This window comes from Rhinolophus sinicus, linkage group LG03 (genome assembly GCF_036562045.2).
Source record: "Rhinolophus sinicus isolate RSC01 linkage group LG03, ASM3656204v1, whole genome shotgun sequence".
Classification (NCBI taxonomy): domain Eukaryota; kingdom Metazoa; phylum Chordata; class Mammalia; order Chiroptera; family Rhinolophidae; genus Rhinolophus; species Rhinolophus sinicus.
This window is the reverse complement of record NC_133753.1, coordinates 52,957,882-52,984,935: the sequence shown is the minus strand read 5'-3', so window position 1 is coordinate 52,984,935 and position 27,054 is coordinate 52,957,882. Positions and strand designations below refer to the sequence as shown.

At 39.4% G+C, this 27,054-nt stretch overlaps 1 protein-coding gene across 3 annotated transcripts in view; it reads right to left on the bottom strand.

Annotated features, from left to right (window-relative positions):
• Positions 1-17,618: 17,618 nt before the first annotated feature.
• Positions 17,619-27,054, bottom strand: part of RFX7 (regulatory factor X7) — a 99,014-nt gene continuing 89,578 nt past the window's right edge. For all 3 annotated transcript variants that reach the window (XM_074327710.1, XM_019732267.2, XM_019732266.2), the window contains exons 9-10: positions 24,880-25,175; positions 17,619-23,714 (exon numbers count right to left, since the gene is read on the bottom strand). In XM_074327710.1, the coding sequence (XP_074183811.1) occupies positions 20,451-23,714; positions 24,880-25,175 (3,560 nt within the window). In that variant the 3' untranslated portion in view covers positions 17,619-20,450. The remainder of the gene's footprint in view (positions 23,715-24,879; positions 25,176-27,054) is intronic.

Sequence of the window (27,054 nt, the reverse complement as noted above, 5' to 3'; positions counted from 1 at the left end):
CGTAACTATTAGTTTACATGATGGGTCACCCCATCCCAGGCCCATAGCTTCCTTAGCAAAGACTGGTCTCTACCTTAGGTGAGCCCTGTCCATTGTTCTTATGCTTTAGGACAACATACCTTTGAAATGTCAGAGTAATTTTCTTTTCCAGACCCCTTGGAGGCATAACCACTGTCACCAGAGCACAAAACAAGAAACTCCTCGTTGTTATCTTGTTGTGTTGCCCACATATCATCTCTATTTACTGTAATGTTCAATGTTAACTATTCCGTACTCACTAATGTAAAAGAAGTATGTATCTCTCCATTTCAGTTTTTATCTAGTCCTAAGAGATTTCCCTGCTTTGCTTTCTGCTTAAATTTTCTCCTTTGATTCTAATTGCACAAAAAGAACTGTAAATGCCATTCTCCAGAGCACTTTCTCAGTTCCTTGAGATCTTGCTTCTGGGTATGTCCTCAGATTTGGCTCAGCTACGCAGTTCTCTGCTAGTTTCCCTTCTCTTGAATCTGGGCTGACTTGCTTTAACCAGTAGAATGTGGTGGAAGTGACACTACAAGTTCTAGAGACTCAGCTTCCAGGAGCCTTTCGGCTCCTGCCTTTTCCCTCTGGGAACACTGCCCTAAGACCATCACATGAGGAAACTGGTCTAGGATACTGAATATAAGAGGCCAGGTGGAAGGAGGACCAAGGTGCCTCAGCTGACTAGTGTGAACTGCCAGCCCTGTAAGTGAGGCCATCTTGGACCTTCCAGCCCAGCTAACCCTGTGAGTTACGGGTTACAGCCCTATGAGTAAGCCCAGGCAAAGCCTCTACCTTTTAATAAGAGAACCCCAAAGAACTTGAAGCCATCTTTAGTCCATCACACTATGTCTGTTGTATTCATCTATTGCTTTGTAATTAGCTACGGCAAAACTTAGCAGTTTGAAACAACCTCCACATATTTACTCACAATTCTGCAATTTGGGTTTGCTGCACTTACCAGGACAGTTCTTAGCCTGTGGGTGGGCATTCAAGGTAGATTTTCCCACAAGTCTGTGTCCCATTGTGACTGCTTGAACATCTAGGGCTTCGCTGGTGTCACCCTGTAATAAAATAAGACATATGCATTTGGTCTTTGTCCCTAGTTCCTGTCACAGAGCTCCTAAAACTCGTGTAATTTCCTGAATGATGGGCTGAGGGACTCTTGTGAATCATAATAAACCCCTTTCAACCATATATGAGTTTAAGTTAATATGATGACTGGTGGCCCAAAAGCCCCTAGATAGCTTTAGGATAGGGGCTGGTCACAAGAGAAACCAACCATGTGATTAGAGGATTGGAACTTTCAACCCAAACCCCCCACCGACCTCCCCCACAGACCCCACAGGTTAAGGGCTCAATCCTACATGACTGCCCCCACCTCCAGGGAGGGGAGAGGGGCTAGAGTTTGAGATGACCACCCATGGCCAATGATTTGATTAGTTATGCCCGCATAATGGAGCCTTCACAAAATGACGAAACTGTGGTGTTCAGAGAGCTTCTAGATTGGTGAACACATCCATGGCTGGAAGGGTTCACACCCCAACTTCTTGGGACAGAAGCTCCTGTGCTAAGGACTCTCCCAGTCCCCACCTTATGAACCTCTTCCTTTGGCTAGTCCTGTGTATCCTTTATAATAAGCCAGTGAAAATAAGTAAAGTGTTTCCCTGAGTTCTGTGAGCCATTAAAGCAAATTATCAAACCTGAGGAGGGGGTTGTGGGGATTTCCGATTTGTAGCCAAGTTGGACAGAAGTGTGGGTAACCTGGGAGCCCCTACTTGTGATTGACATCTGAAGGTGGGGGCAGTCTTGTGGGATTGAGCCCTTAACCTGTGGGGCCTGTGGTAACTCTGGGTAAATAAGTCAGAGTTGAATTAAATTGTGGGACACTCAGTGGTGTCCACAGAGAACTGGAGAATTGCTTGGTGTGGAAAACCTACACACTTGGTGTCAGAAGTGATGTTGAGTAGAGAAACAGTTTTCCTGTAGCCAGGCATCTTTCAGCATTCCATCTGGGTAGCTGAACCTCTTTCTATGTGGCTTACGGCTCCAAGAGGGCAAAAGTGGAAACTGTCTTGAAAAATCTGGCACAGTGTCACTTCCGCTGCATTCTATTTGTCAAGACAAGTCACAAAGCCAGCCCAGATTCAAGCAGGAGGGGAAATAGACTCCATGTCTCTCTGCGTGGAACAGAAAAGATCTTGTGGCCATCTTTAATCTACCATGGTGTATCCTCTGTCCATAAATTACTTGCATTTCTCCCACATGCAAAATACATTCATCTCCTCCCAAGACCTCCCAAAGTTTCATTCAATATGGTAGCAGCTCAGTGTTCAGAATTTCATCATCTGGATCAGGTCTGGAAGTGGATGAAGTTGCTTGGGTGTAGCTCTTCTCAATCTGGAAACCTGTGATCTATAAATGTAAGTTACCTGCCACCATAACTACTCCCCTGCAACTGAACCCTACGTGTAATGGTGAACCACATTCCTCTTCCCGGGGAGGGGGAAACTGAAGGCACATAGCAGGCACAGGTCCTTGACAATTCTGAAATCCAGCCACACGCGTGCTGCCAGTTTCTCTGCTCCAGAGGCAAGGACTGTTAACCTACTTAGGGTCTGTTTCTGCTCCCTGGAAATGCTTCCTTAATCTAACTGTTGGCTCTGTCCTCAGACATCTTTTTTCTTCTCCAGGAGAAATGGTTCATGTTTGCAGCTAAGTACTTTCTCGATCTGCTTCTTGCTCACAGAAAGTTGGGGACTCAGAGGTCTCTTTTCATTTTGAAAGCGTGTTCCTTTAGCCTGAGTGTGTACTATTCCTTTTAAAATGTGGGTTTTCTATATATTGTTACAATCTACTTCAGTTGACAAAAGTCATCCACACATCTCTTGGAGACACGCCCTCTTTTCTGTGGGCTATGAAGTTTTAAAACAGGTCTTACAGACACACCCTCAACTTGATATTGACTAAGGACACAGTTTGCTGGCAGCTCCCTCAGGCCATTTCTTACTTTAAAAACCCTTGAGGGCAGGAAGTTCTGGAAAAGAGTTTTATTTTCCATTCCAGCAAGTCCAAGTTTGCAAATATTTTCTCTAAATTCTGCTTGAAAACTGAATTCCTCCCTTTTTGGTTCACCTCTCCTTCCCATATTTTATCTCTGGCAGCTAAAAAGAAACAAATTAGCCTCTTCATCATGCTATTGGAAATTTCCTTTGGTCTGATCCACAAGTTCATTAAGTTCTATCTACCATGCTACTGTAGTCATCAGCTTCGCTAATTGTTGCACTACTTAGCAACACAGATGACCAGCTTTCCAGCCTCCAATCGCAATGTCCTCTCTGCGCCTGCCATCCCTTTCAGCCCTTCCCCACGGCTCAGTCTCAGAATCACCTGTTCGCAGTTTCTGTTACAGCAGCACACCACTTCCAGTTACTTTCTGTTTCAGTTCTCTACTGCTGTGTAATAAACTACCCCAAAGTATAATGGCTAAAAACAATGACTTACAATTTCTCATGATTTTGCGGGTTGGCTGCAGTAATGTGCGACTTTCATCTAGTTGCTCGCTGGGGCTAGACTGTGCACCATGCACTCATCCTCCAGCCTGTGGCTCCATCATTCAGTGGTCGAGCCTAAGTCACTTTTCAGCATGGAGAGCACATTCCAAGAGAACAAACCCCAATGTGCAAGTGCTTATCTAATCTCCTTTCATCACACTTGCTAATGTCGCCTTGGCCAAAGCAAGTCACGCAACAAAGTCCAGAGTCAGTGTTTTAGGGGAAACCAAGGACATGAATACTGGAAGGCGCGATTTATTGGAAAGTTACTGTCTACCGCATTCTCCAACTTTCTCTCTTACTATTTTCTCCTTTGTTCACTATGATGAATTTACACTGTGTTCCTAGCTGTTCCTTGACACAGAAATCTCTGCTTTGCCTCAGCCTTTGTTTTTTATTTTCTCTACCCGGATCGTTCTATCTCTAGTCTTCAAAGGGCTGTGTCTTTTATATTCTTCCCATAACAGCTGAAATGTCACCCCCCTCATTACTATCACATTACCTTGTTCCTTTCTTTCTTTCCATCTGAAATGATCTTCTTTATAAATTTTCTAAGGTGTTTATTTTTTTCTTGCACCAATCAAAATAAAACATCAAGAGGTCTTGTCTACTTTGTTCACAGCTGTATTCATAGCACCTCAAATAGGCTAAACACATAGTAAGTACTTAATAAAATGTTCTGAATGTATGAAGAATGAACAAATGGATGGACAAATGAATTACCTAAATTTTAGTGTAAAGAAATTTAGAATAAACCTTTTTTTACAAAAACTATATCGAAATTTTAAATAACTGTTTACTTCTAAAAACCAGGAGTGATCCAAAATAGTCCTTTTTGAGAACTAGACTTAATATTGGTTATAGCTGAAATATTTAAAATAAATGATATACTTAAGATTTGCTTCAAAATAGTTTGGAGAACATGGGGAAATAGGCTGGGGTACAGAAGAAATGAGATTGACTCTGAATTGATACTTATTTGAGTTAAGGGTACATGAAGGTTCCTTATACTGTTCTCATATATTTGTTTGAAATTTCCATATTAAAAAGTTTAAAAATTACATGTAGATTAATAAAGGATTGAAAAGCATTAGAAAGATTATGACAAATTTTCACAACTATTAACTAATTTATTAATATTCCCACTTTTCCTACGTCTTTTAGAAAGAGATGTGTATGCTTACATGATAGAAGGGAAGCATTTTTAAAAACCATCTAGAAAAATCATTGAGATGATCTGAGGCTTATTTAGAAGTTGCATTTAATCTGTGATGGACCTCATTTTAAGATATTCCTGGAACTTTGCATTCAGGACAGATTTCTGTAAAGCAAATCATTTCCCCATTGATTTCCATTCAGTTGTGGAAAGCATGCTCATACTTCCTGTTGATTTCCTGTCTGCTAATTATAGCTCAAGGCAGGAGATGGGAAGTGCAGAAGCGCAAGTAGGCACTGGCATTTTGCCTTGATCTGGGGCTCAAGGCAGGTATCTGATGCGACACATTTTTGTGTTTTCTGCCTGGATCAAGAAGGAGAATAGGAGTTTGCTTCAACAGATGCCATTCTCAAGCTGACAGTCACTTTGTCTGGCTCTGATATCAGCCTGGGGAGTTGCTCAATGTTGGCAGAATTCAATTATGAAGGGACTTTTAATTATTGTATGTTTTCCATACGAGTCTTTATTTGGGGGACTATAAAAGAAATGTGGCTTTGTTCCAGGTATCAAGGACCCTGAAGACTCAAAGGGCTCAGGGACACCACCAGCCTTCATACAGTACCTGATATTTTCCACCCAGAACTAGAAGAAAACCATTACAAGTTTGAGAGTTGCTATATCCTGGGCATTCATTTAAGGAATCAGGACCATGGAGCCAAAACCATCCAGTGACAAAGCCTCCCGGTGCAATGAGCCATGGAAAGGATGATGTCGTCCTGTGGGCAGAAGACCAAGTGGCGGGTTTCCAGGCGGAGCGGGATGTTGCTCTTCTCTTCCTAACGACTCCAGATTTATAACCAGGCAAATCCATTCAGGAAGACTATTCTGCTGGGGATTTCTGCCTCTGGAATAGAGGTAAGAAACCAAATGTGAATGTGTTTTCATGGAAGTCTCTTCGCTGGGATTTTTCCTCACCCACAACTCACACACACTCTTCATGTAATGTCCGATTACAAAGGTGGTTGAAGAAAGGCCAAGACACAAATGAAGGTGTGGAGGGGAGAAACCTGGGGTAAGAGAGGCATATCTGTTTAGGGTGCTTTCAGCTGCAAGTAACAGTGAACTGGAAGTATGGGTTGCTTCATCCAGTCTTACCTCCCCAGACAGCTGCATGTTCTCAGGGAGGCCCTGAGTTTATAGTGGAAAAAACACTGGGCTGAGGGGCAGGCAACACGAGCACTAGTCTTGACTCATTGTTTTCCTCACCTTCCAAAACCTGTTTTCCCAACTTAATAAGGAAGGAGGATGGTCTAAATTCTCTAATACATCAGTTCTAAAGGTCCAGGAATCAGTAAATAAATGATAAGATAAAAACGTGTAGACTATTGGACAGGGGCAAACTTAGGAGGGGTTTGTAGTTAGGGCCTCTGGAGCACTGGGGCTTCCAACGGATGGGTAGCCGATCTTTGAGAAGTAGGACGAACTATCCTCACTTTGAGATTATGTTCAAAGCTCCAAACTGACCTTGACTTTTTGGAACAAGTTAAATGAAGTTATCTACCACAGTGCTTAATAATGTTAGTCTCCTGCTCCCTTCCCATAAGTGAAGCCCACTTTTCCTATGTACAACCAACTCACCCAGACAAGAAAGAAGACATGATTTGCAAATGCAAACACGGGCCTATGTCAAGACTTCTTTTAAAAGAGTACTTTAAATACATTTTAAAAGTATGTTAGCATCGCATAATTTTGCAAAGATTACAGTTGACTCCAGTCACTAAACTAAAAATAAAAATATTATATTTTTATTGGGATTCAGTTGGATTTGAGAATTTTCCCATTTACAGACTCACACAATAAAATAGGAGCTTAATCAAAGATTTGTTTAATGCAAATATTTGGCATCCTACCAGAAAGACCATAAGGCTATTGTCAAATCAGTTAAATTTCTGTTACAAGCACTAAGGGAAGCCATCTGCTGTGGTTGGCAAATAAATTAACATATTTGAAAATGCAAACACATCTCAGTCTCCCCCTACAGATCTCAAAGCCAGCATCTTGGCTATAGACAATTTGGATCTAATATTTAAGAACTTCAACTAAAATGATATCCAATATCTTTAAATAGATGAGAGAGCTTAGTTAATTAATGTTCTATTTATTTGCAATTTATGAAGGGTGACAATTTCTTAGCTTAATACTTTGTGCCTTCTTAACTCTACTTGAAATCATTAGTGGCAATTCAATTTAGCAAATGAGTCTAGTGCCTTGCTACCGACAAGTTGTTGGGTTTGGTGCTTTGAGCCGTATAATGAAAGAGGCCTTGAAAGAGTTTCCAATCTAGTGGGCGTGGGGATACATACCAGCTGGCCATACCAGGCAGAATACTGTCATGGAGGCTGGAGTCCAGTGCCACAGGAGTCTTCTTATGTTATAGGCAGGGATGGCAAAGGCTTCCCCTCAGATGGCACTTAAGGTGGGTTTTGAAGGGAAGTATGACTCATATAAAAAACAAAAACAAAATACAGAAAACAACTTGAGCCAGACTTAGAGGCACAGAAGTGTGTGCTCTGTTCAGGAAACAGCAAGTGGTTTCCTTTGGCTAAGTACGTTTTGTAAAATGAAGCTCAAAAAATTGTGTGGAACAATGGTGGGCATCTATTATATTTTTTGCCTGGCTTCGACTCCCCTTCTTCTGGAAACAGCACCTTGATTTTCCTTTAGGAAAAACTACCCTGCCCTTTTGTCAGCTCATGTAACTGGAAGCTGATTGGGCAATGCTATGAACACCATCCAAAGGAGTTTAAGTTGTATATTTTAAGTATCTTATTTAATAAAATGAGGAATCATAAAAACCTTTTTAAATGAAAAATTTTCAAATATATCCAAAAGTAAAAAAACAAAACAAAAAAATCCCCGCACACTATGAATCTCTAAAATCCCAGACAGCCTGTGTTTTCACTTCTGCATATTTTAGTATGCCTAAGCAGCATGGACAAACAAAGTGCCATTATCACACCCTGTGATTGACTAATTCCTTGCGCTTGACTAATATCCAGTCCATATTCAAATTTCCCCAATTATCTCAAAAATGTCTTTTTCTGCTGGGTTTTTTGAATCATGTTCTAAACAAGGTACACACATGCCATGTGGTTTTATAGCTCTTAAGTCCTTTTTAATCTATAGTAGTCCCCCTCACCCTACTGTTTTCTTTATGCCACTGACTTGTAAAGAAAACCATGTCAGTTGTCCCTTAGAATGCTCCCAGTTCTGGATTGGTCTGATTGATTCCCTCTGGTGTTATGTAACTTGTTCCTCTATCTTCTGTATTTCTCATAAATGGAAATTACCCTATGTCTATTCATTCATAATGAATGAAATGTATATTCATTAATATTAATAGTAATGCTAAGATTGATCCGTGGTTTCAGGTGGTAACAACCTGATTCTTCCACTATTAAATTTCTTACCCATCCACTATCTATTGGTTTTATCCATTGATGGTCTTTGCCTGAATTCTATTCCATCAGGGATTGAAAAGCATTGGTTTTCTAATTTTATCTCTCTTTCCACACTTATTACCTGGAAATTTTCACTAAAGAAAAATTTTCTTTGTGTCAAGTATGGCTATTTGGCCATCCTAAATACAGTTGATACAGGAAAGGAAAATTTCCTTATAATTGCCAATTTTCAACATACTTTAAAAAACAATTTTTTTAAAACTGCAAAATATAACAAGGTACAGAAAGCCACATAAAATAAATTAATACCTTAATAAATGACTGTAAGCAAACACCCTTGTACCCCCACCTAGGTGAGGAAACAGAACTTTGACAGCCACCCCAGAAGCCCTCCGTGTATCCTTAATATAGTTTCTATGGTAATCATTTCTTTGCTTTGCTTTCTTTATTTTATCATACAGTATGCATCCCTAAATACTATAGCTTATTTATCTGTTTTTTTAAAATTTAATATGAACTTTACTATGACTTTTTAAAAGTCTCTTTTACTCTATAGGCTCATTGCTTCCCCCCTCCCCATTTAAATTTATTTGTTAAACTTGACTGTTTGATCTATAGTTTCCCAGTTTCTGGATTTTACTGATTGTGTCCCCATGACACTGTTTCATGATCTATGTACTTTGTGTAAATTGGTAATTGGATATCAAGACCTGATAAGGTGTCAGTTTAATTTTTTAGAAGCAAGGCGACTTCATTGTGAGTTGTGTTCTTCTGTTATTAGACACACAATGTCTGTTTGCCTCTTTTTGTGATGTTAGTAGCTACTGAAGCCTTTTGTCTGGATCAATTCAATTTATTTGGGGTTGAAAAATGATGATATTACAATATTGTCACTCCTTCCTCATTTATTAGCTAGAATATTTCTTTATAGAGGACCCCCGCCCCATATGCTATTTGGTTATTCAGGGGCACAGCTCACCCAGGAAGGGCAGGGCAGAGAACCATAGAATTAGAATATCACAGTTACTGTTTGCATTGTCTTGCTTTATACACACAACAGTCTCGGAAAACTCACCCAGTCTATCACCACCAATATTATTGAAAAAGTTTAAAAGTTGTTTGCATAAAAAATGTGAAAAAAGTTTGCATATACTCTCTCCATTGCCTATAGTTGTATTTTATCTACATTTTCAGAGCATATATCCATCACATAGTAGCATGCTTCCCCAAAAATAAGACCTAACCAGAAAATAAGCCGTAGCATGATTTTTCAGGATGACATCCTTAGACATAAGCCCTAATGTGTCTTTTGGAGCAAAAATTACTATAAAACCCAGTCTTATTTTCAGGTAAACACAGTATGTACTCTCCTTTTTAACCCAAAGATAGTCTTGGTTTTTTATAAGACAGTAGATTTTAATGGTCACCACCAGTCCTTGGGTCGACATCTCTCTAGTCATTTGGACATCTGAAGTTTGTTCTAGTAGATTCTTTAAGAAACGTGCGAGAAAATAACATTGAATGATTGTGCCCTCACAATGTTTCCAACAGAGGATGCTGTCAAACTTAGATTTCTTTGTATTTCTCTTATTATGAGTCAGGTTGAACATGTTTTTTTCATGTTTAAGGATCATTTATTTTTCTGTTCATCGTTCGTCCACTTTCTATTGGGTTGTTGGCTTCCCCCTTCCCCCATTTTTAAAAGCTCTTTCCTTATTAGGATTATTACCCCTTTTTATGTGATATGGCTTACAAATATCTCTTCCTACTTTGTCATTTGTTGTTTGACTTATAGGGATTTTGATATGTGACCTCATTATATGTTTAATATCTTCTAGGATTAGACATTCAAGTCATTTTTCAGGTTTTTGGGGGGCTATAATTATTTATGGTCTCATTTTTAATGTATATTCAATTCATCTAGCTCTAGAAAAAAATCACTAACATTTTTGTTGGGATCATTTTAAATTTATCAATTAACTTGGGGAGAATTGATATCTTTATGATGTTGAGCCTTCCCATGTAAGAACATGGTTTCTCACTCGATTTGCTCTGGTGTAACTTGTGTCTTTCAGTAAAAGTGTCTTAAAGTTTTCCTTATATAAGTTTTGCATATTTCTTATTAAGTTCATGCCTGGATATTTTACGTTTTTTTGTTGCTAGCATTATCTCTTGCATTGTATCTTCTAGCTGTTCGTTTATATATACGTAGAATATTGACTTCTGCATATCAAAAGCTTTTGAGTTAAGGATTTCTATGGTGACACTATATAGAAATTATTAGAGAAATGAAAGATAACTCAGTATTTCAAATGAGAAATGAGTCCAAGTACTAGGGTGGGGTGGGGAGGAAAAGGAAGAAATAAAGAGATACGTAACTCAAAACATATGACTTGGAAACTCATTTGATATTGAGGAGGGGATGAAGGAACAGGCACATGAGCTTTCAACTGGGTGACTGCAATGATGACAATGTTGATAACAGATAATAGGAAGAATAGAAAGTTGAGGAAAGAGAGAATTAATTTCAATTCTGCACAATTAACTTTTGAGACTAAAAGTCAGAGAAAGGTCAAATCTGAAAATTTAGATTTGGAAGCCATCAGGTAGAGCTGTAGGAGTGTTTGAAATGACTAGGGAGAGAAAGTAGAACAAAAAAAGCCAATGGTAGAATATGAAAGGATTTCTATATTTCAATCATAGGCAGAGGGAGCTGATGATCCCTGAAAGAGACCAAGAATGTAGGGTCTGAGGTAGGAAGTGAATCAGAATGCAAAGTTATAGAAACCAAAAGAACAAAGTCACTGGGTTTACTAATTATAAAATCACCAGTAATTTTTGAAACAGCCATTTCAAAACTGTTATCAGGGTAAGATAAGATTGTGAAAGATTAAGTAATCGTATTGACCAGGGGTAGATCTATGTAGGACATTTAAACTGTGTGTATTTCAAACCTGTGAAATCCAAATACAAGATGATTTAAATAATCATGTAGTTAGCAGTTACACAACCATGATCAGATGAGAATAACTTGACCTAAATTAAATTTTATTAATGGTAATTTGTTTATGGCCATATAATCCAAATTCAAAGTTCAGCCCTTTGTCTGAATACACATTCTTACTTTACCTCCTGATGGATGTGTTTGTGGCTTCAAGTAAAACACCACATTTAAGTGCTGAAAAACTTTTCCCACTCCTACATAAATGTCCTTTTATGTAGGCATTTATAACAATCATAATAGCTTATACTTAGGGTTTACAAAATACTGTCATATCTCACCAAAGATTCTGGAAAGTAGCCAGGACAGAGATCACTATTCTTAATAAAGTGCAGAAAGGGGAAGGAATGACAGAACCAAGTCTAGATCTCACATGTTCTTGACTCCTAGCCTCCGCGCATGTGTTATGAGTCCGAGTTAAGAGTAGGAAATGCTTATTGAAGGCACTTTAAGAAGAAAAAGGCTTAATGTAGGGAATTAGATGCTTATACATCAATGGAAGAACGAGCTTCAGACTGTGCATCTAGAAATGACTTCATACCTGGAAATGAGTTCATACCTGGAATCACTAGAGGTCAGGAAGCCAGACAGGGAAGTTGCTGCTGCTGCTGCTACCATCACCACCACCACTGGACTGTATTGCCATTCACAGAACCGGTGACTTGGCACTGGAACACGGACCCTTGAAACCTAAGACCCTCAAGTACGGACTCCAGAACACTGCTGCTGAAAAACTATGACCTTGCTTGCAAGAAAAAGGAGGAGGAGGAGAGCTCCTTCTTCATTTTCATCCTCCAAACCTTTCAAGAATGCATCTAATAGACGGAATGTAATTCATATCCAGAACCTAAGCTGTGAGGGAGTCTAGAAAATGTAGTTTTTGGCTTCCCAGGATCTGCATATCGGGAAGAGGCTGGAATGAAACTGAGCAAGCCAATCCACAATATTTGCCACAGCCAATTCTTTTGTCTTCATTCAAGATGTTGGCAAAAATAATGAATGGGCTGGAACCATGTGGCCCACCACTAGAAAACGCTCTCCAGATGGATGTCATTACTGGTATTCAAATAACTTGCCCAGGAGTCATGGTTGTAATTGGCAGAACTGAGACTTCAACCCAGGTCCGACACCAATAATTAGAAAGCCTATATTGCCTTTCCATTTGATTCATTAATTCTCTTTAGTTGTTTAAACAGCTTATAATCCACCTAATTTTATCCTAACCTATTTTTTGGGGACAGCTATGAAACAATAGTCAAATGCTATGCTAAACTGAGGGTATTCTTTCTAAGACTCCTCTCCTGATTTACCAATTCCAGTGAAAAAGAGATGCAGTTTGCCATGATAGGGAATCCATGATGGTTTAGCGAGCCTCCTACTAATCTAACATTCCCCACAACTGCTTAAAACCTCCTGGAAGCAACATTGAGTTAGAATTTAGATTTGCATTGAGTGACAAAAAAGTCAAAGTAATTATGACTTAAACCAGAAAGAAATTTTTCTCATGTAAAACACATCCAGAGGTAAGCAGTAGGGACTAGCAGGGCAGCTTCCTTCATAGCCATCAGGGCCTCAGGCTCCTTCTGTGTTGTTACTCCATCATCTTCAGCATGTGACTTTACCTCCAAGTCCAAGAGAGCTACTAGGGTTCTAAGTCATCACATGTGCGTTCCAGCCAGCAGGGAGGTAGGAGGGCAAGAACACTGAAAGTTGCACACAAACCTTTTGATTACCTACTTTTGGTTGAGTATTTGGTAAGTGGCTCCACTTAACTGAGGGAAGCTGGGAAATGTAGTCTTTCGTGCAGATGACTAGGAGAACGCTACTAGTGGCCAACAGTAGTCTGCTATAGTGACCTCACTGTATCCTGCAATACTCTCCGTTGTGCATCTTCCTCATTATGTTGCAAAATTTCAAAATTGCAGTTGTCTTCCTAGCACCTGGCATAGAGACTGACATATTTTAGGCACTTTACTATTTGTTCAACAAACAGCCTAGTTTTTATTTTCTAATGAAATTTTAAAACTGGTTTAAAAATATGATTAAGTATACATCTAAAAAATGTGCTTGAAAAGTTGTGTGTAAAACAAAATTTTGTATTTAAATCTTATTTCTTCCATGACTTCCAATACGTTAGGGCATGTATTTTCATGGGGGGTATAGAAGGAAAAGAACTAAAAAAATTACAGGAAAGTTACAAAATACACGTAAAATCCAAAAGCAACATAAATGAAAAGGAAGCATAAGGGATATAAGGATTGGAGGTTAAAGAGAAATAAAGTCCCCACAACAATCAAACTTAGTAATAGTTTTTAAACCAGAATGGAAATTCCAAAGAAGCCACTAAATCAAACTACAGTAGATAGTTTGATGGTAAAGAACTATGCTTTGGAACCAAATTAATCACAGCTCTTCCTGTTACCTTCATTTAACCCTACCAGTTAATCTCTGAGCTAAAATTTTCTCACTTGAAAAATAATATTCTTTCAGAATTGTCTACAATGAGGAAATGAGAATATGCAAATTATTTAAGTGTCTAGTGCAAGGAAATATTCTACATATCGTAGCAATACCATTCTCATGATACATTTTATTTATAAAATTACTTTCCCTTCTCTTCAAAATTCGGTACTTAGAAATAAAATCTATTTTGAAAACTATAGGTATTTTTGTTTTTTCTTTTCCACACATATAAGCAGATCATAGTTCCAGGCTGGTCATAATTTTTTAAACTTTCAGATGAAATATTTTTGAAAAATAAGCCTATCCACAAATTTGTAATTCTAACTAAAAAAATCATTTATCGCAACACATATCAAAAGCAACCTCTGCTTTACAGATTTAACAGAACAAAAATTTTGGTCTTCTATTATGGTAACAAGTGCTGAGGCAATTTGCATCCATAACAATAATACCTGATTTTTCAACTCAGAGAGGGAAGGCAGTATATCAGTTAACAGTTTACAGTAGTAAACAGTCTACTTCTAAATGCAGTCCTTACTAAGAATCATTTTTTGCCTGTTCTTGGCTCCTCAGTGTGAATTCTTACCTGTTTTCTACTATATAGAGGTATACATATAATTGGTACCTTTTAAAGAATGTATAATTAGCTCTTTACAAGACTATGAGCCCATCAAAGGCGGGCACAAGATTTTAAGTCTCTCGTATCTTTCCTAGGTTATGGAACTCATTTTAGGTGGATGACCACAGGCTCCAGAAAATGGGCCCTCCCCCTAGCTACCCTGTTTCCCTGAAAATAAGACCTAGCTGGACAATCAGCTCTAATGTGTCTTTTAGAGCAAAAATTAATATGACTATATTATTATTAATATAAATATATTAATATAATTATTATTATATTATTATTAGTCTATATTATATTCTATATTATTAATATAAGACTATATTATTATTATATTATAAAGACCTGGTCTTATATTATAGTAAAATAAGACCAGGTCTTATGTTAATTTTTGTTCCAAAAGATGCATTAGAGCTGATGGTCTGGCTAGGTCTTATTTTTGGGGAAACACAGTATAAAAGATGAATAAAGAATCTAAGCTAATTGGCTTTAGCGTGAGACTGACCTTGTTTTGTCCAATGAGACTAAATGGCAGATGGAGGGTGGGGCAGGAGTGCCTAATGGGAGATTCTGGAATTGTTTTCTCTCTGATAAAAGGCTGAGAGCTGCCCTTACCACTTTGTCTGGGATGTATGAAGATACAATATTTGGAGCTGTGGCAGCTATTTTGTGACCATGAGGCAATAGACACAGGAAAGCAAAGTTGAGGATGATGGAACAGAAAAACAGAATCTGGTTCTTGATAACATTGAGCCATTGCATGAATCCTGCTCTCTCCAAAATGCTTAAGCTAAAAATAAGTGTCCTTATAGCCAGTGCTAGGTTTTCTCTGACTTGCAGCGAAAAGCATCTCATGTATTACACAATATTTTTTCCCAGATTTGCTTACTGGTTCATTATATCCACTGGTTCTTACTTTGTTCACCTGCTCTTAATTAAATTTTCTTTTCCTTTGGTTACTGAGAATTCTAATACTTATTTTAAAGTAACAAGATAGTTCATTGTTTTCATCCTGAGTGATTACTGATTGTCGTTCTTAGGACTGGTTTTATTTACAAGTACTTTAGAACTTTGGTTTGAGGCTCGTCTCGTGTGGGTCTTCCTGTTCCTCACCTCCTCCCTTCCTAGTCTCTACTCTCTTCTTTCCTTTATAACTGCTTCCACCAGCTGTCCACACTCGGGGCTCCAGTCCTGTGGTGATAGTAGGCCTATCCCAGATCTATGCACACAGACAAGTAGGTTGTTTAACTCGGGACCTGGCTACAATATTATTGTCCGAGGCACTGGTTGTGGCTGCGTCTGTTTCAAGAGTGAGGACTTTCCGCAGCCGCGGAGGTCCACAGCGCTGCGAGAAACCACCCACAGCGTGGGCTGGCCTCCGTGTGCAGGAGGCGCTGGGGGCCCTGGGGCCACGGAGCTGGGGCGGGCGGTCCTGGCAGCAGCCAGGTCAGGGGCTGGTATCTCGGCCTCAGCCTCTCGGGGACAGAAGAGCCACGGAGGAGCTCGCCACTGAGAAGGCGGCTGGGGAGAGCCACCCGCTCGGGCTGTACAGGTAATTGATCTGTAGACTGCCAGATTGTTGTAGGAATATTGACTCCACTGACAGATTGTGGTAGGTGTACTGGAAGTAAGTCGAAAGCAGCTCTTTGAGGTGCTACACTTCCTGGCAGAGAACTTCACCTTCTACCTGGGCCTGGCACTGTTTACCTATGAGAAGCACGTTTTTAGATCCGTTTTCATCCTTGGAGCTTTCGTTACCATCTTCCTGGGCAGAGCTGCGCCTATCTACCTGTTCTCCTTCTTCCTCAACTTGGGCAGGAGTAAGGTTGGCTGGAATTTTCGACGTAGGACGTTTCTGGCCTCAGGGGAGTGGTGGCATTTGCACGGCCGAGACACGGCATCCAAAGCTCGCCAGATGATGTTCACGACCCATCATCGTCTTCTTCACCACCTGATACTTGGAGGCGCGATGCCCACATGTCATGCTTTAATGAGCTAAGGGTCGAGGAGCCTTCCAAGAGGACCAGAATGAAGAGTGCTGGCAGCACTTCAGAGTTGGTGCTCTTAAGTCTTGTAATGGGATGGTCCAGAATCTGCTGGGGGAAACTGGGCAAAGCAGCAGTGCGAGGGGATATTCAGGCTGTTGTAACTTTGACCACAAGTACTCGTAGCCCATCCTCAAACAGTGGCCCCCCCCATTAACCACCACTCTCCCAGCCTGGTGTGGCTCATTAGATGCCTGACCAGTCCCCAAGGGTACGATAACCAAGAGCCACTGAGAGAAAGACTGCTTTTATCCTGAGGGTGACCTCACCTTGACTGTGGGGACGGCACACTGACTGCCAATGACTCCTCAGGCTCCCACACGGCTTCCATGAGCCTCCATGGTGGTTGGAGAACAAAGAGCATCTTGGAGGTGCTGGAACAAGACCTGGGAATGGGAGACCAGGTTTTAAGCTGGGCCACTGCCTAGTGTTCCTCCTGGAGCATAATGCATGAGTTCCCCCCAAACCCTGAAGCGATGGGGTAGGCCCACCGGTCGGGTGACGCTGGCTGCATGCTCCCGTGTTATTTGAAGTGGGACAGTGTCTGAATGGAACTAACACTTCTATTGTATTGAGGTCTGAAGACATCTTAACATTTAAAATTTAACCTAAGATGCAGATGGTGGGGGCTGAAGTGTCTCTAAACCCAGACAAATACAGAACTATTACCACTTTTTCACACAGTAGCGTGCCATTCAGAGTTAAACAAATTAAAAAACAAAACAAAACCATAGCACGTTTTTTTAAAAAAAAAGTGAGGAGACTCCTTCTCAGACTCTGGTTTCATTACTCTGTAGGAATTGAAATTTCTGGCTTTTTCCTGCTTCCAAACCTACAACTCAGGTTCAGATTTACAAGTTCAATAAACTTACCAGTTTGTATTTCTGGTTCACCTATATTGCTTTTGGATACAGTTGTGCTTTAAATTTTTCTCCATTTTTTTCTATTGTCTTTCTTTTCAAAGCTCCAAAATATATATTATCTCCATAGGCTAACATTGTAAAGCAAACATTATGTGAATGAGCAAAAGAAATGATGGCTTTTTTGGACATCGTGAAAGCTCTATGCCATGTACCATTCATTGGCAACAAATCCTAAGTGAACAGCAGAGATCTGATGAGTAAAATCTGTGTGTCCTTCTGGATGAACAGCAGAGAGCAGATTAGCAGCACTGTTCTGCCTTGTACTGATTTTCACCCATTTCCCTGAATTTCATGAGCTCAAAGAAGGGTATCAGGTCTGTTTATAAAATGGCACGCTGCCTATATAAAATAGATCCCATAAATCACCTTACGATCCAGTCAGTTTAATATAAAATGTTTTTAATTGTTCTTGAAAACATTTAAAAAAACAATTTTTGAGCACTTTCAATAAAAAAAGAGAACTGAAATGCTACTGCAATATTCAACTACTGTAGTTTCAGCAGGTACAACAGACAACAAAACACTGGGAAATCTGACTTTTTTGCACTAAATGAAAACATGAAACAGGGCTTGTTTTTTTCATTTATGATGTAGTTAAGCACATTATAGTACAAGACTATTATATGAACCTCAGATGCACTGCACAAAACACTTTCCTTCTTTTTCAGTTCAAAAGTCAGTGCTTATTGCAATTATATGCAAAATTATTTACTTCATGAAGTCCTATCATGATAAACAGTATGCAAAATGTTTTAAACATCAAAACAATGAAAATAATCTGAGAAAAGAACATATTCAACAATAACTAAGCAGAATTAGTAAACATAAAAAAGTAAATAACTTGTGAATAACTATGCTTGCCTGGTTAACACTGAACCAGTTTCAATACAGCCAAGAAAAAAAAAGTGGTTACAGGAATACCTAGTACTGTACAAGATAAGTCAATAACACTCATGCACATTTTGTGATCATGTATTAACATGGTGAAGCAAACTAAACTTAATTCTTCCTGCTGTAATATTCTCATGTAAGAGAATAAGAAATAGAAATATCTCATTGAGATCAATGCACATTGCTACATAAGACAATTTTATCTGTCACTTTGATGACATTTTGTCTTTTCATAATGAAACACATTTAAAAAGTTTAATCTGTGGACTGTATTGTTGCATTTATCCTAAGAGATGTGCCTACCACAGGTTCAACAAATTTAGTGCAATATATGAACCCCAGAAAGTTTGCTGGACGAATTCAACCAAATTTAAAGTGTTTGCTGCAATACTGTACAGGGGGTTAAAAATCCTCCAGTCTTGGTATTTTTATCAAAAAAGATTTCCATTATTTTTTTATTAGTAGGAAGCTAATAATGTAAACAAGGGATTAGAATGGCCTCAAAATCTCCCTTTCAGAGTATCTCATATAGAAAGGCTCCCATCATTTATTAAAATAAATCACACAGTTTCCTTTGGGTATTGCATACTTTGGTGTGCAGTAGTGCTGTGTCTCAATGTACAGTGAAGAAATAACTAGCATTAAGAAAAAAATATCTAACAGATTAAATCAAGATAACAGCAAACACACACAAATGCCAATAACTAGGACATATCAATATATAAACCTCTCAGCCAACCCTAGCACCATTTAGTTATCAAAATATGTTAATACCCTACCTTGCAAATTTATTGAATAAAACCTTATTAAATTAATCCCTTCATCACAACTGTTAAATATTCATTGACTGTAGTCTTCTGATTGGCTTACTAATTGAGGTAAAGGAAAGCTTAGCTAGGTTCAATGTAGTATAGAAATGGTTTAATGTTAGCTTTAAAAACTTAATGGCAATTTTTAAATCTATCTGAAAATAATCTTGAAAATGCTTAAATGGAGCTGTAAACTAGTGAGAAGATTTGTGTCAACATGAAATTCATAAATAATTATTCATAGAACAAAATGGGAGCCACAGAGAGAAACATTTTAAAACAAATCCTGAGTGCTTATTTTGCAATTGTGGTTATCACAATAAATAAATTAAGCATGTAATAAAATGCTCCTCTTCTTCAAGTACTATTGATATCCCCCTTTGTTTTAGCAGAGATATAAAGATTTGTGGCTTCAGACCTCAGGTGGTGAAATGGTTTTTGTTCAGCTTTTTTTAATCTTCTTCCTGCTTGTTTTTCAGAGAGGTCCCACGATCAAACTGTACTACCAGATTCAGGAGGAGTGAAGGAGTCAGTCACTAAATTGAGGACTTAAGAATATTATAAGTAAAAAAAACTTCAAAATAAATCTTAAGTAGACTTTTAATATGTGCATGCAGCCATTGTGATGAAATTAAGAAAATGCTTTTCTTTCTAAATTCCCCTATCTCAGTTACCAAATAGTAAAATATAAAATGTTTTCTAACATGCTTGTATTTATTCTGGTAAATTACGTTTGGAGTTATTTATACTGTGTGCATGTGTTTTGTGTGTGTTGGCTCCATATTAAAATCAACATTTTAAAATAAGACTAATGCAAGATCATAAATATAAATGGCTACTAGTTTTTCCTTTTAAAAATTTTAATGCAGCTTTTGCTTTCCTTAAATTAATAGTTAATATTCCGTTATTTTCTCCCTATTGAAGCCCTTCATTGCAGGTGCAAATGGTACTGAAGTCCCAGAAAGTCCTACAGAGATTTTTCGTTCTACAGTAGCTCTATGCTTCAAGCCTAAATACTTGTAATAACCTGAATATTATCCCTGTTTCAAGGAAGACCTTCTTGTCTACAATTCCCCTTAGCTATGATTTCATATCTAAAAGATAATGCCAACAACAAAAAAGCCTATACCTAAAATCAATGGTTTCCTCTAAATTCTGTGTAGATCAACCAATGAATTAAAATGAACTTATACAAAACAAAGATCTAGACTGCTCTTGTCAAAGCTGGTTAGTCAATTGCTTACTAGCAAACAATGTGATTAAAACAGGGAACATTATAAAAACTTAAAACCTAACACTTGTTCTTCTACAGCCTACTGTCTTCAGAAACTTTTTAAGAACTGAGGCGAGTCTAACCATTTCCTATTGAAGAAGAAACCACTTCTGCAGCAAACTCTTTTAAAATGTCACAATTAATAGTGAGTGTTTCTGCTGCGGGAGGCACTTCCATTAAGACAAATACAATACATATGTCTTTAGATACAGTGTGCTACATATTATAAAACACAATTTAACCCAACATTTCAACAGTAGGATGGTCCTTGCTTTCTATCCATTCAAAACCTGATGAAGTCATAGAGCTCATGGATTCACTGCAAATTTGTTGAAACAATGGGTCATTCTTTAATTCTTCCAGTGTAGCTTCATCATCTTGTCCCTGATGACGACCTGGATCAAACAGTAGATTTGGGTCTAAAGTGTTCAAATCATTGATGCTGCCTGAGAGCTCAGAAGACAACCTGATATCGCTAGAGAAATCAGATGCACTAGTAGTGAGGTCAGAGGCTACCTGACCCACCAGCTGCTGGTTGGTTTGCAAGCCGTCTCCACTCAACAGGTCTTTAACAGTGCTATTGAAATCTAATTGTTGCTCTTCAATTTCTGATTGTGCTTGATTATCTCCAGGAGAAAAACTGATCCGATCGGTGCTATTACTTTTGGTGAGGTAAGATGGTGTTTGGAATTCATAAACAGAAGTGCTGGAATCGATCATATTTTGATTGGCACTAGGAAAAACAGTGGAAGTTTCCAAAATCTGAGTGAGATTCATCCGAGCGGTGTAATTGGACGGTAGGTTGTTCATGCCCAAACCTCTCATTGCGTCATCATTGTCAGAATCTAGTTTACTCAACAAAACATTGGTTATTTTCTTACTGTTTGTCTGCTTCTGAAGAGCATTCGGGAAGGCTGTCTGCATCATGACTGTCAATGGGACTGACTGACTTCTCTGAGCGATGTTGTTGGCACATGCGTCTGTGTGAACGTTTGTGAAAACATGAACTTCTGGGGTCACTGGGCTTCCGAAGGGGGTCACATTAGATCGGGGGATATTGGATACTGGATAGAGGGTACTTCCACTAAGATTACGTTGGCGATGGACAGCGGGGCTCACACTTCGGCATCTGAAGTTGCTGCTGGCAGATGAATTATTTCCTTTATTATCGAGGGGGGCGGGGACTGCAAAACCCTCCTGTTTGTTGGTGTTATTTACAGTGGCACCTTGATGCTGCACAGGAGAGACAGGAGTCAAACGACCAAAATGAGTGTCATGGTGTCTGGATTGAGACTGGTAAGACTGCCCAGGCACAGCAAACGCATGAGGTTTCCGGAAACGGTCTTCCACGAGTTCCTGATAGCTTGGGAGAATGCCATGGCCAGACACTGATGAATTCCCAACCCCACTATACCCATTATTCATCCATTCAAGCTTAGTTTTGTCAGGGTGTGTGGCCATGGGCCTCTGCATCGGTTTCACAGGACTACTTGAGACAATGCTGGCATCATGATATGCCATACTGGAGCTTATTGGGGTAAATGCAAATGGATTCCTGCATTCAACAGGGCTGGGAGGGACACTACTGCTGCAGTTAGAATGCGGGGTACCAATGGGCGTATGTCGGCTACTTCCTAAAGCACTATCCACAGGTGTGGTCTGGGCTAGCCTGGAGCAAGGGCTCTCCCGGGACAGACTCTGAGACCCAGCAATCATTTCCGAGGTTGGGGTTGGGGTTGGGGTTGGGGTAGGAGTGGGTGTGGGTGTGGGTGTGTGGATTGGAGTGCCATTGCTATGGATTGGATGATAGAAGTGGGTGCTGGAGGCGTGAGATGACATTGGAGCGCCTGGAGTTACTGACTGATTCTGAAGGGTCATTCCCAAACAGTTACCATAAGAATGAGAATTGTTCATTGACATTTGCTGCTCCATAAGCACCAGCTCTTCCACAATGCTATCTTGTGTGAGTTCATCATCAAAAGGAAAGTAGCTTTCATTTGTTTGGGAGACAGAAGGCTCAAACTCCTTCAGTTCGGACTGTAGAGGTAACTGATCTGAAGACTGTGCTTGTATTTGATTCAAAGAAGATTCTTGTATCTGGCTGTGTAGCTGCTGGGTATAGGTGTCCTGCGGCATTCCTTCTAATTCCCAAACAGATTTCTCTAAGTCACTGATATCAGAGTGCTCAGGAATTGTCATAACACTGATATCTTGCTGTTGTTCACAGCCGGCGGATACAAACTCAGAATCCTTAGTGACCTGTTGCCATTCATTTGGATTAAAGCTGCCATCTGTTTTTGAATCACTGTCTAAGAGAAAGACACTCCCTTCAAGTTTTACTTTTATATCTGGAGATGACGATGGTGTTTGCTGTTCTGAAGCTGAATCACTGCTAATAAGAGCAGAAGAATTCAAGGGTCGGTTTGCCACTGTGTGTGAATTGACATTTACTGATACCTTGCTAGGAAGCTGAGCACCGGCTGTTGAACTTTCTGTTTTCCCTGAATGTGGAACCTTTTGGTCCTTCTTAACACTGCCTGGCTTCTGACCTTGTATGGTAACTGCAGAAGGCTGCTCCACAATTGGTTTCTTTACAGGAGGCACCTGGGACTCTTGCAATGCAGATGACAGTCGCTTTCTTGGACTTCTAGTGCATGATTTAGGGTCTTTATTTATTGAGTCACCATTAGATGGTGAGCTGATGCTGGTGAATGTTAAGTTCTGAGTGGCAACTGAGAGAGTGAGAGTGCTTGGATTATTGCCTGCTGAAGTGCCTGGTAGATTTTCATTACAGCGACTTTTACATTTGGTCCTCTGGTCACAGACCTTAGTTGTTTTTATTTCAGTGACACCTTCATTTGAAGGTTTTTGCACTACTCCATCTGCATTACCTTTCTGTCCCGAAAGGGCACTCGGTGTTTTGGGGGCTTTAGTCCCATCAGAGTTCTCTTGGCACTGTACAGGATTCTCATCTGACGACACTTCCGGTTCCATTTTGACTTCCACAGCAGACGGTCCCCCAGCACCGCTGGCTTTGGAGCCAGGAGACTGAAGTGAAACAACAGAACCATTCTTGATCTGTGGGAAGGTCCGCGACTCTTCTGTTGTTCCTGTAGCACTGTTTACTGAGGCAGAAGGTTTAAGAGGGGCACTACTATTGCTGGGTGTGAGGGATATTGCTGTCATTTTCACCACATTTAGAGAACTCATGTGTGAAGTGGGTACAACAGCGGTTTTAATGGGGCTGCTAGTAAAGAGGACAGTAGTGGGAGAGCGGATGGTGAGTGCACTGGTGTTGGCTGGTTTAGGTAAGATCTGAGGGTAGCGGTGCCGGGCAGAACGATCCCCACCAGGACTGGCTGGAACGTTCTGAGGAGTCTTTGGTGCCTGTTTCACAGACTGCATGTGCTGAGTGACCACCTGTACATTGAGGGGAAGAACTTTGCCATCAGAAGAACTCATTGGACTTGGTGAAGTTACCAACTGCCTGGTCCGCTGGACCTGTTAAAAAGTGGAAAACAAGAAAATCAGATTTGACGAGTCTAGGATACAAACTGTTAATTCCTGTATATGTATAGTATTAAGGCATTTAAGAAATGTAATGCTTAAAAGGAAAAATAAGACAGTTCCTATGTTAGATGAGAGTTCTTCTAGACTAGGTTCTATATAATCAGACGCATCAATATTATAATAAATGCAACATAGTGCAATATAGTTACAAAACACAGTAATAGGTAAGAAGAACATTAAAATGATGAACACTTGCCAAAACAATGATTTTTAAGGAGGTTATAGGAAGAGGAGATAAAATCTTGAAGAAACATGCGACTATAAAGGTATCTACCCGAGTGTGCCAGGAAGGTGACTCACTCCCAGGGAGATGGTTGTGTAAGTGTCTACCTTGTGCGTTAGGAACTAAGCCACTGTGGGCAAGGTCTCAGACAAAACTACTGTCTCTCCAAGTTTGCTCTACGGGGAAGAGTGCAAATGTGGTTACCAGGAAGTCCGTGTATTAATGACATGATACTGATGATGATAAGAAAAACAAGGTGAAATAGCTCCTTAATAATAGCATCTATAAAAACAAAAATGCCATCTTGTTTTAGCACGCTGCACTCTCATTTAAAAGCTCCTTTCATCATAACCTCAGCTGTGTTGAGACAGGAAGGAGAAGGCTGTAACTTCTATTTGTCGATAAGGACAAGAGTCGGAGTAGCTAAGGGACTTGCCCAAGGTCCTATGTCCAGCAAGCCACAGAACTAGGTCTATATTAAAGCATCGTCTATACACATTACAATCTCGCTCCATCTGAATGTTAAAAAGAAAAAAATATTAAACAAAAACTGTTTGTCATTGCGTCATCTTGGCTTAGCTAGAGATCAAACACCTCTGAAAATGATTCATCTCTTACATAAACCTCTGATTATATGCATATTTGATGTATCTTGGATTTTTGCATTTTCACTTATTTTATAGCTCACTTTGGAATCAACAAAGTATATCCCGAATAAAAGACGACCAACTGAAGCTGAATCTATGTGTGGTCACAAAATCAGTTTATAACTGAATCTACACTTTTACTTGCCTTCTTCTCATGTGCCAGTTTTAATTAATTGATAGATTTCCCACCATCCCAGTAAGACCAAACACAATTTAATGATATTACCGGAATAGGACTAGGGACAGCTGCCACAACGATACCAATAGGTTGAGGAGAAAGGATTGCAGGATTTCCATTAGAAAGATTAGTCACTCCATTGGTTGTAGTGCCTTCTGATTTTTTTGCTGTGGATTCTCCTGGCAAAGGGGACTGTAATTTCTGTTCTTGCTGCTTCTTCTGAATTTTCCGTTGCAATTGCTGTTTAGCATCAATAGGAGATGGCAAAGTCTTCATTTGAGGCTGAAAGGAATTACTTTCAGCTGTAGGTATAAAAGCAGAAGGCTGGGTAATTCCTTTAATTCCTGAAAATAAACAGGAAGGAGAGCTAAAATAAATACCCTCTTTTATAGAAGGCAGGTACAACTATATTTCTTTGAATATGTAGCCATCTACTGGACAAAGTGACCCAAACCAGCAAATGTTACCTCACAATTTCTTTATAAAGAAAGCATAAGGATTAAATTTCCAATTTATAAACATGTGTCAATATAGTTTTACATGACACCTTAAAATATGGTTCCACTCAGGAGACAGTTTCAGTTAAATGCACAATAACAGATGAAGATTTTGAAGAGTAGTAGTAGTTATGCTGAATGTATTACATTTTATCAGATGCCAGAAATTTCCCTCCCTCCTTCTCTAATTAGAACTTGATTTTACTATTTAGCCCACAAGGGGCACTCAATAAATATTTGCTGAAACCATCCATACCTTAGAAAAAAATTGTATGGGGAAGGCTTTAATTTAATTCTACCAGAAATTCATGAAAACAGGTACTACTATATAAGTATTCCAGTATGATCTATGAGAAGTTCAGCAGTTTCTTAATAAGACAGAGGTTAAGATATTTTTAAATAGTGTCACTGAGAAAACTTTTTACATCAGTTAGTAAGATCAACAACGAGAAAAAGGAATGATACGATAAGCAAGAGATAAATTTTAATACAAGAAATATTGATTATATAGTATAATTAATTTTTTCAAAAGCTCATTTCCCATGTAAGATGTTGTAGGAAGATCGTCAGAAAGTAAGCTGTGGCTGGCACCCTGCTATTCCTTTCGTCAGTACAATTGCTACATTTCAATGTTCGTTAACAGCAAAAACTTGGAGTGGGGAGACAGGAAGGAGAGAAAGAAATAACTAAACTCTCACATACTCACTCCTCCCTAGTCACTCATCTTTTGACCTCTCTTCTATCCCCTAAGTACTATTTTTTCTCTTTAAATCCAGCTTGAATTGCAGTCTCCCTCTTGGCCCCCAGCCTCAGCTCTGGCTTCTGGGCACCTGCACCCCTCAGAGCCTCTGCCAAAGACTCAAAGCTGTCTTATCCCTCTTGCCAGGGTTTCTGGACAGGGATGAGTTCCAAGCAGCTGACTTAGAAAAGAACATTTGTAACACAACCTGTTCTCAATATGGAGACTAGATTTATTAAAAACCAAATTCACCTTCAAAGGAAGATTAATCACTACCAAAGGTATTAAAAAAAAAAAAGTGGCAATGGCTGAGAACAAAATTTCAAGAGAGATTCTAAAAATGTCTTGAGTGATGATACAATTGTCGCTGTCAGCTTCCCAGGCTGACCATTCTCATACTGGGAAAACATGTTTATATACATAATATTTCCTATTTTGGTTTAAAAACACACTTTTCTTTACACGTATGCTTTCAAAGTTCATTCAATTCATTTCACGTTTCTTTCAGTCAGACTTTGTGAACAGTGTGGGAAACAAGAAAGATAGAGATGTTTCTTTTCCCATGATGCCTCCTCAGTCCTCAACTTGTTCAAGTGCTCTTCTAGGTGTCAGCAGGGTAGGAGAAACAGTACGCAAAAATGCTGAAGGGCCCCTATGTTTTAAAACCTCCTTTTGCCTGAAGATAAGAAGACAGTATGGTGTAATGGAGTTAACCTGGGCTTCTGAGGTAAATAAATCCAATTTCAAATCCTGGCCCCTCGACGTTTCTGCCCATGGACAAATGACTTAACCTCCCCAAGTCTGTTTCCTGATCTGTAAAATGGGATTAAATTTCACCTACCTCACAGGACTGCTGGGCGAATAAGTGAGGTGACATATGCAAGCTATCTAGCTAGATAAGGCTGTCCTAGCACTGTCCTACTCGTGTACAAGCAGACAGATGTAAGTCAGACAATTTACATCTTGACTCCTGTAAGAAATTATTTT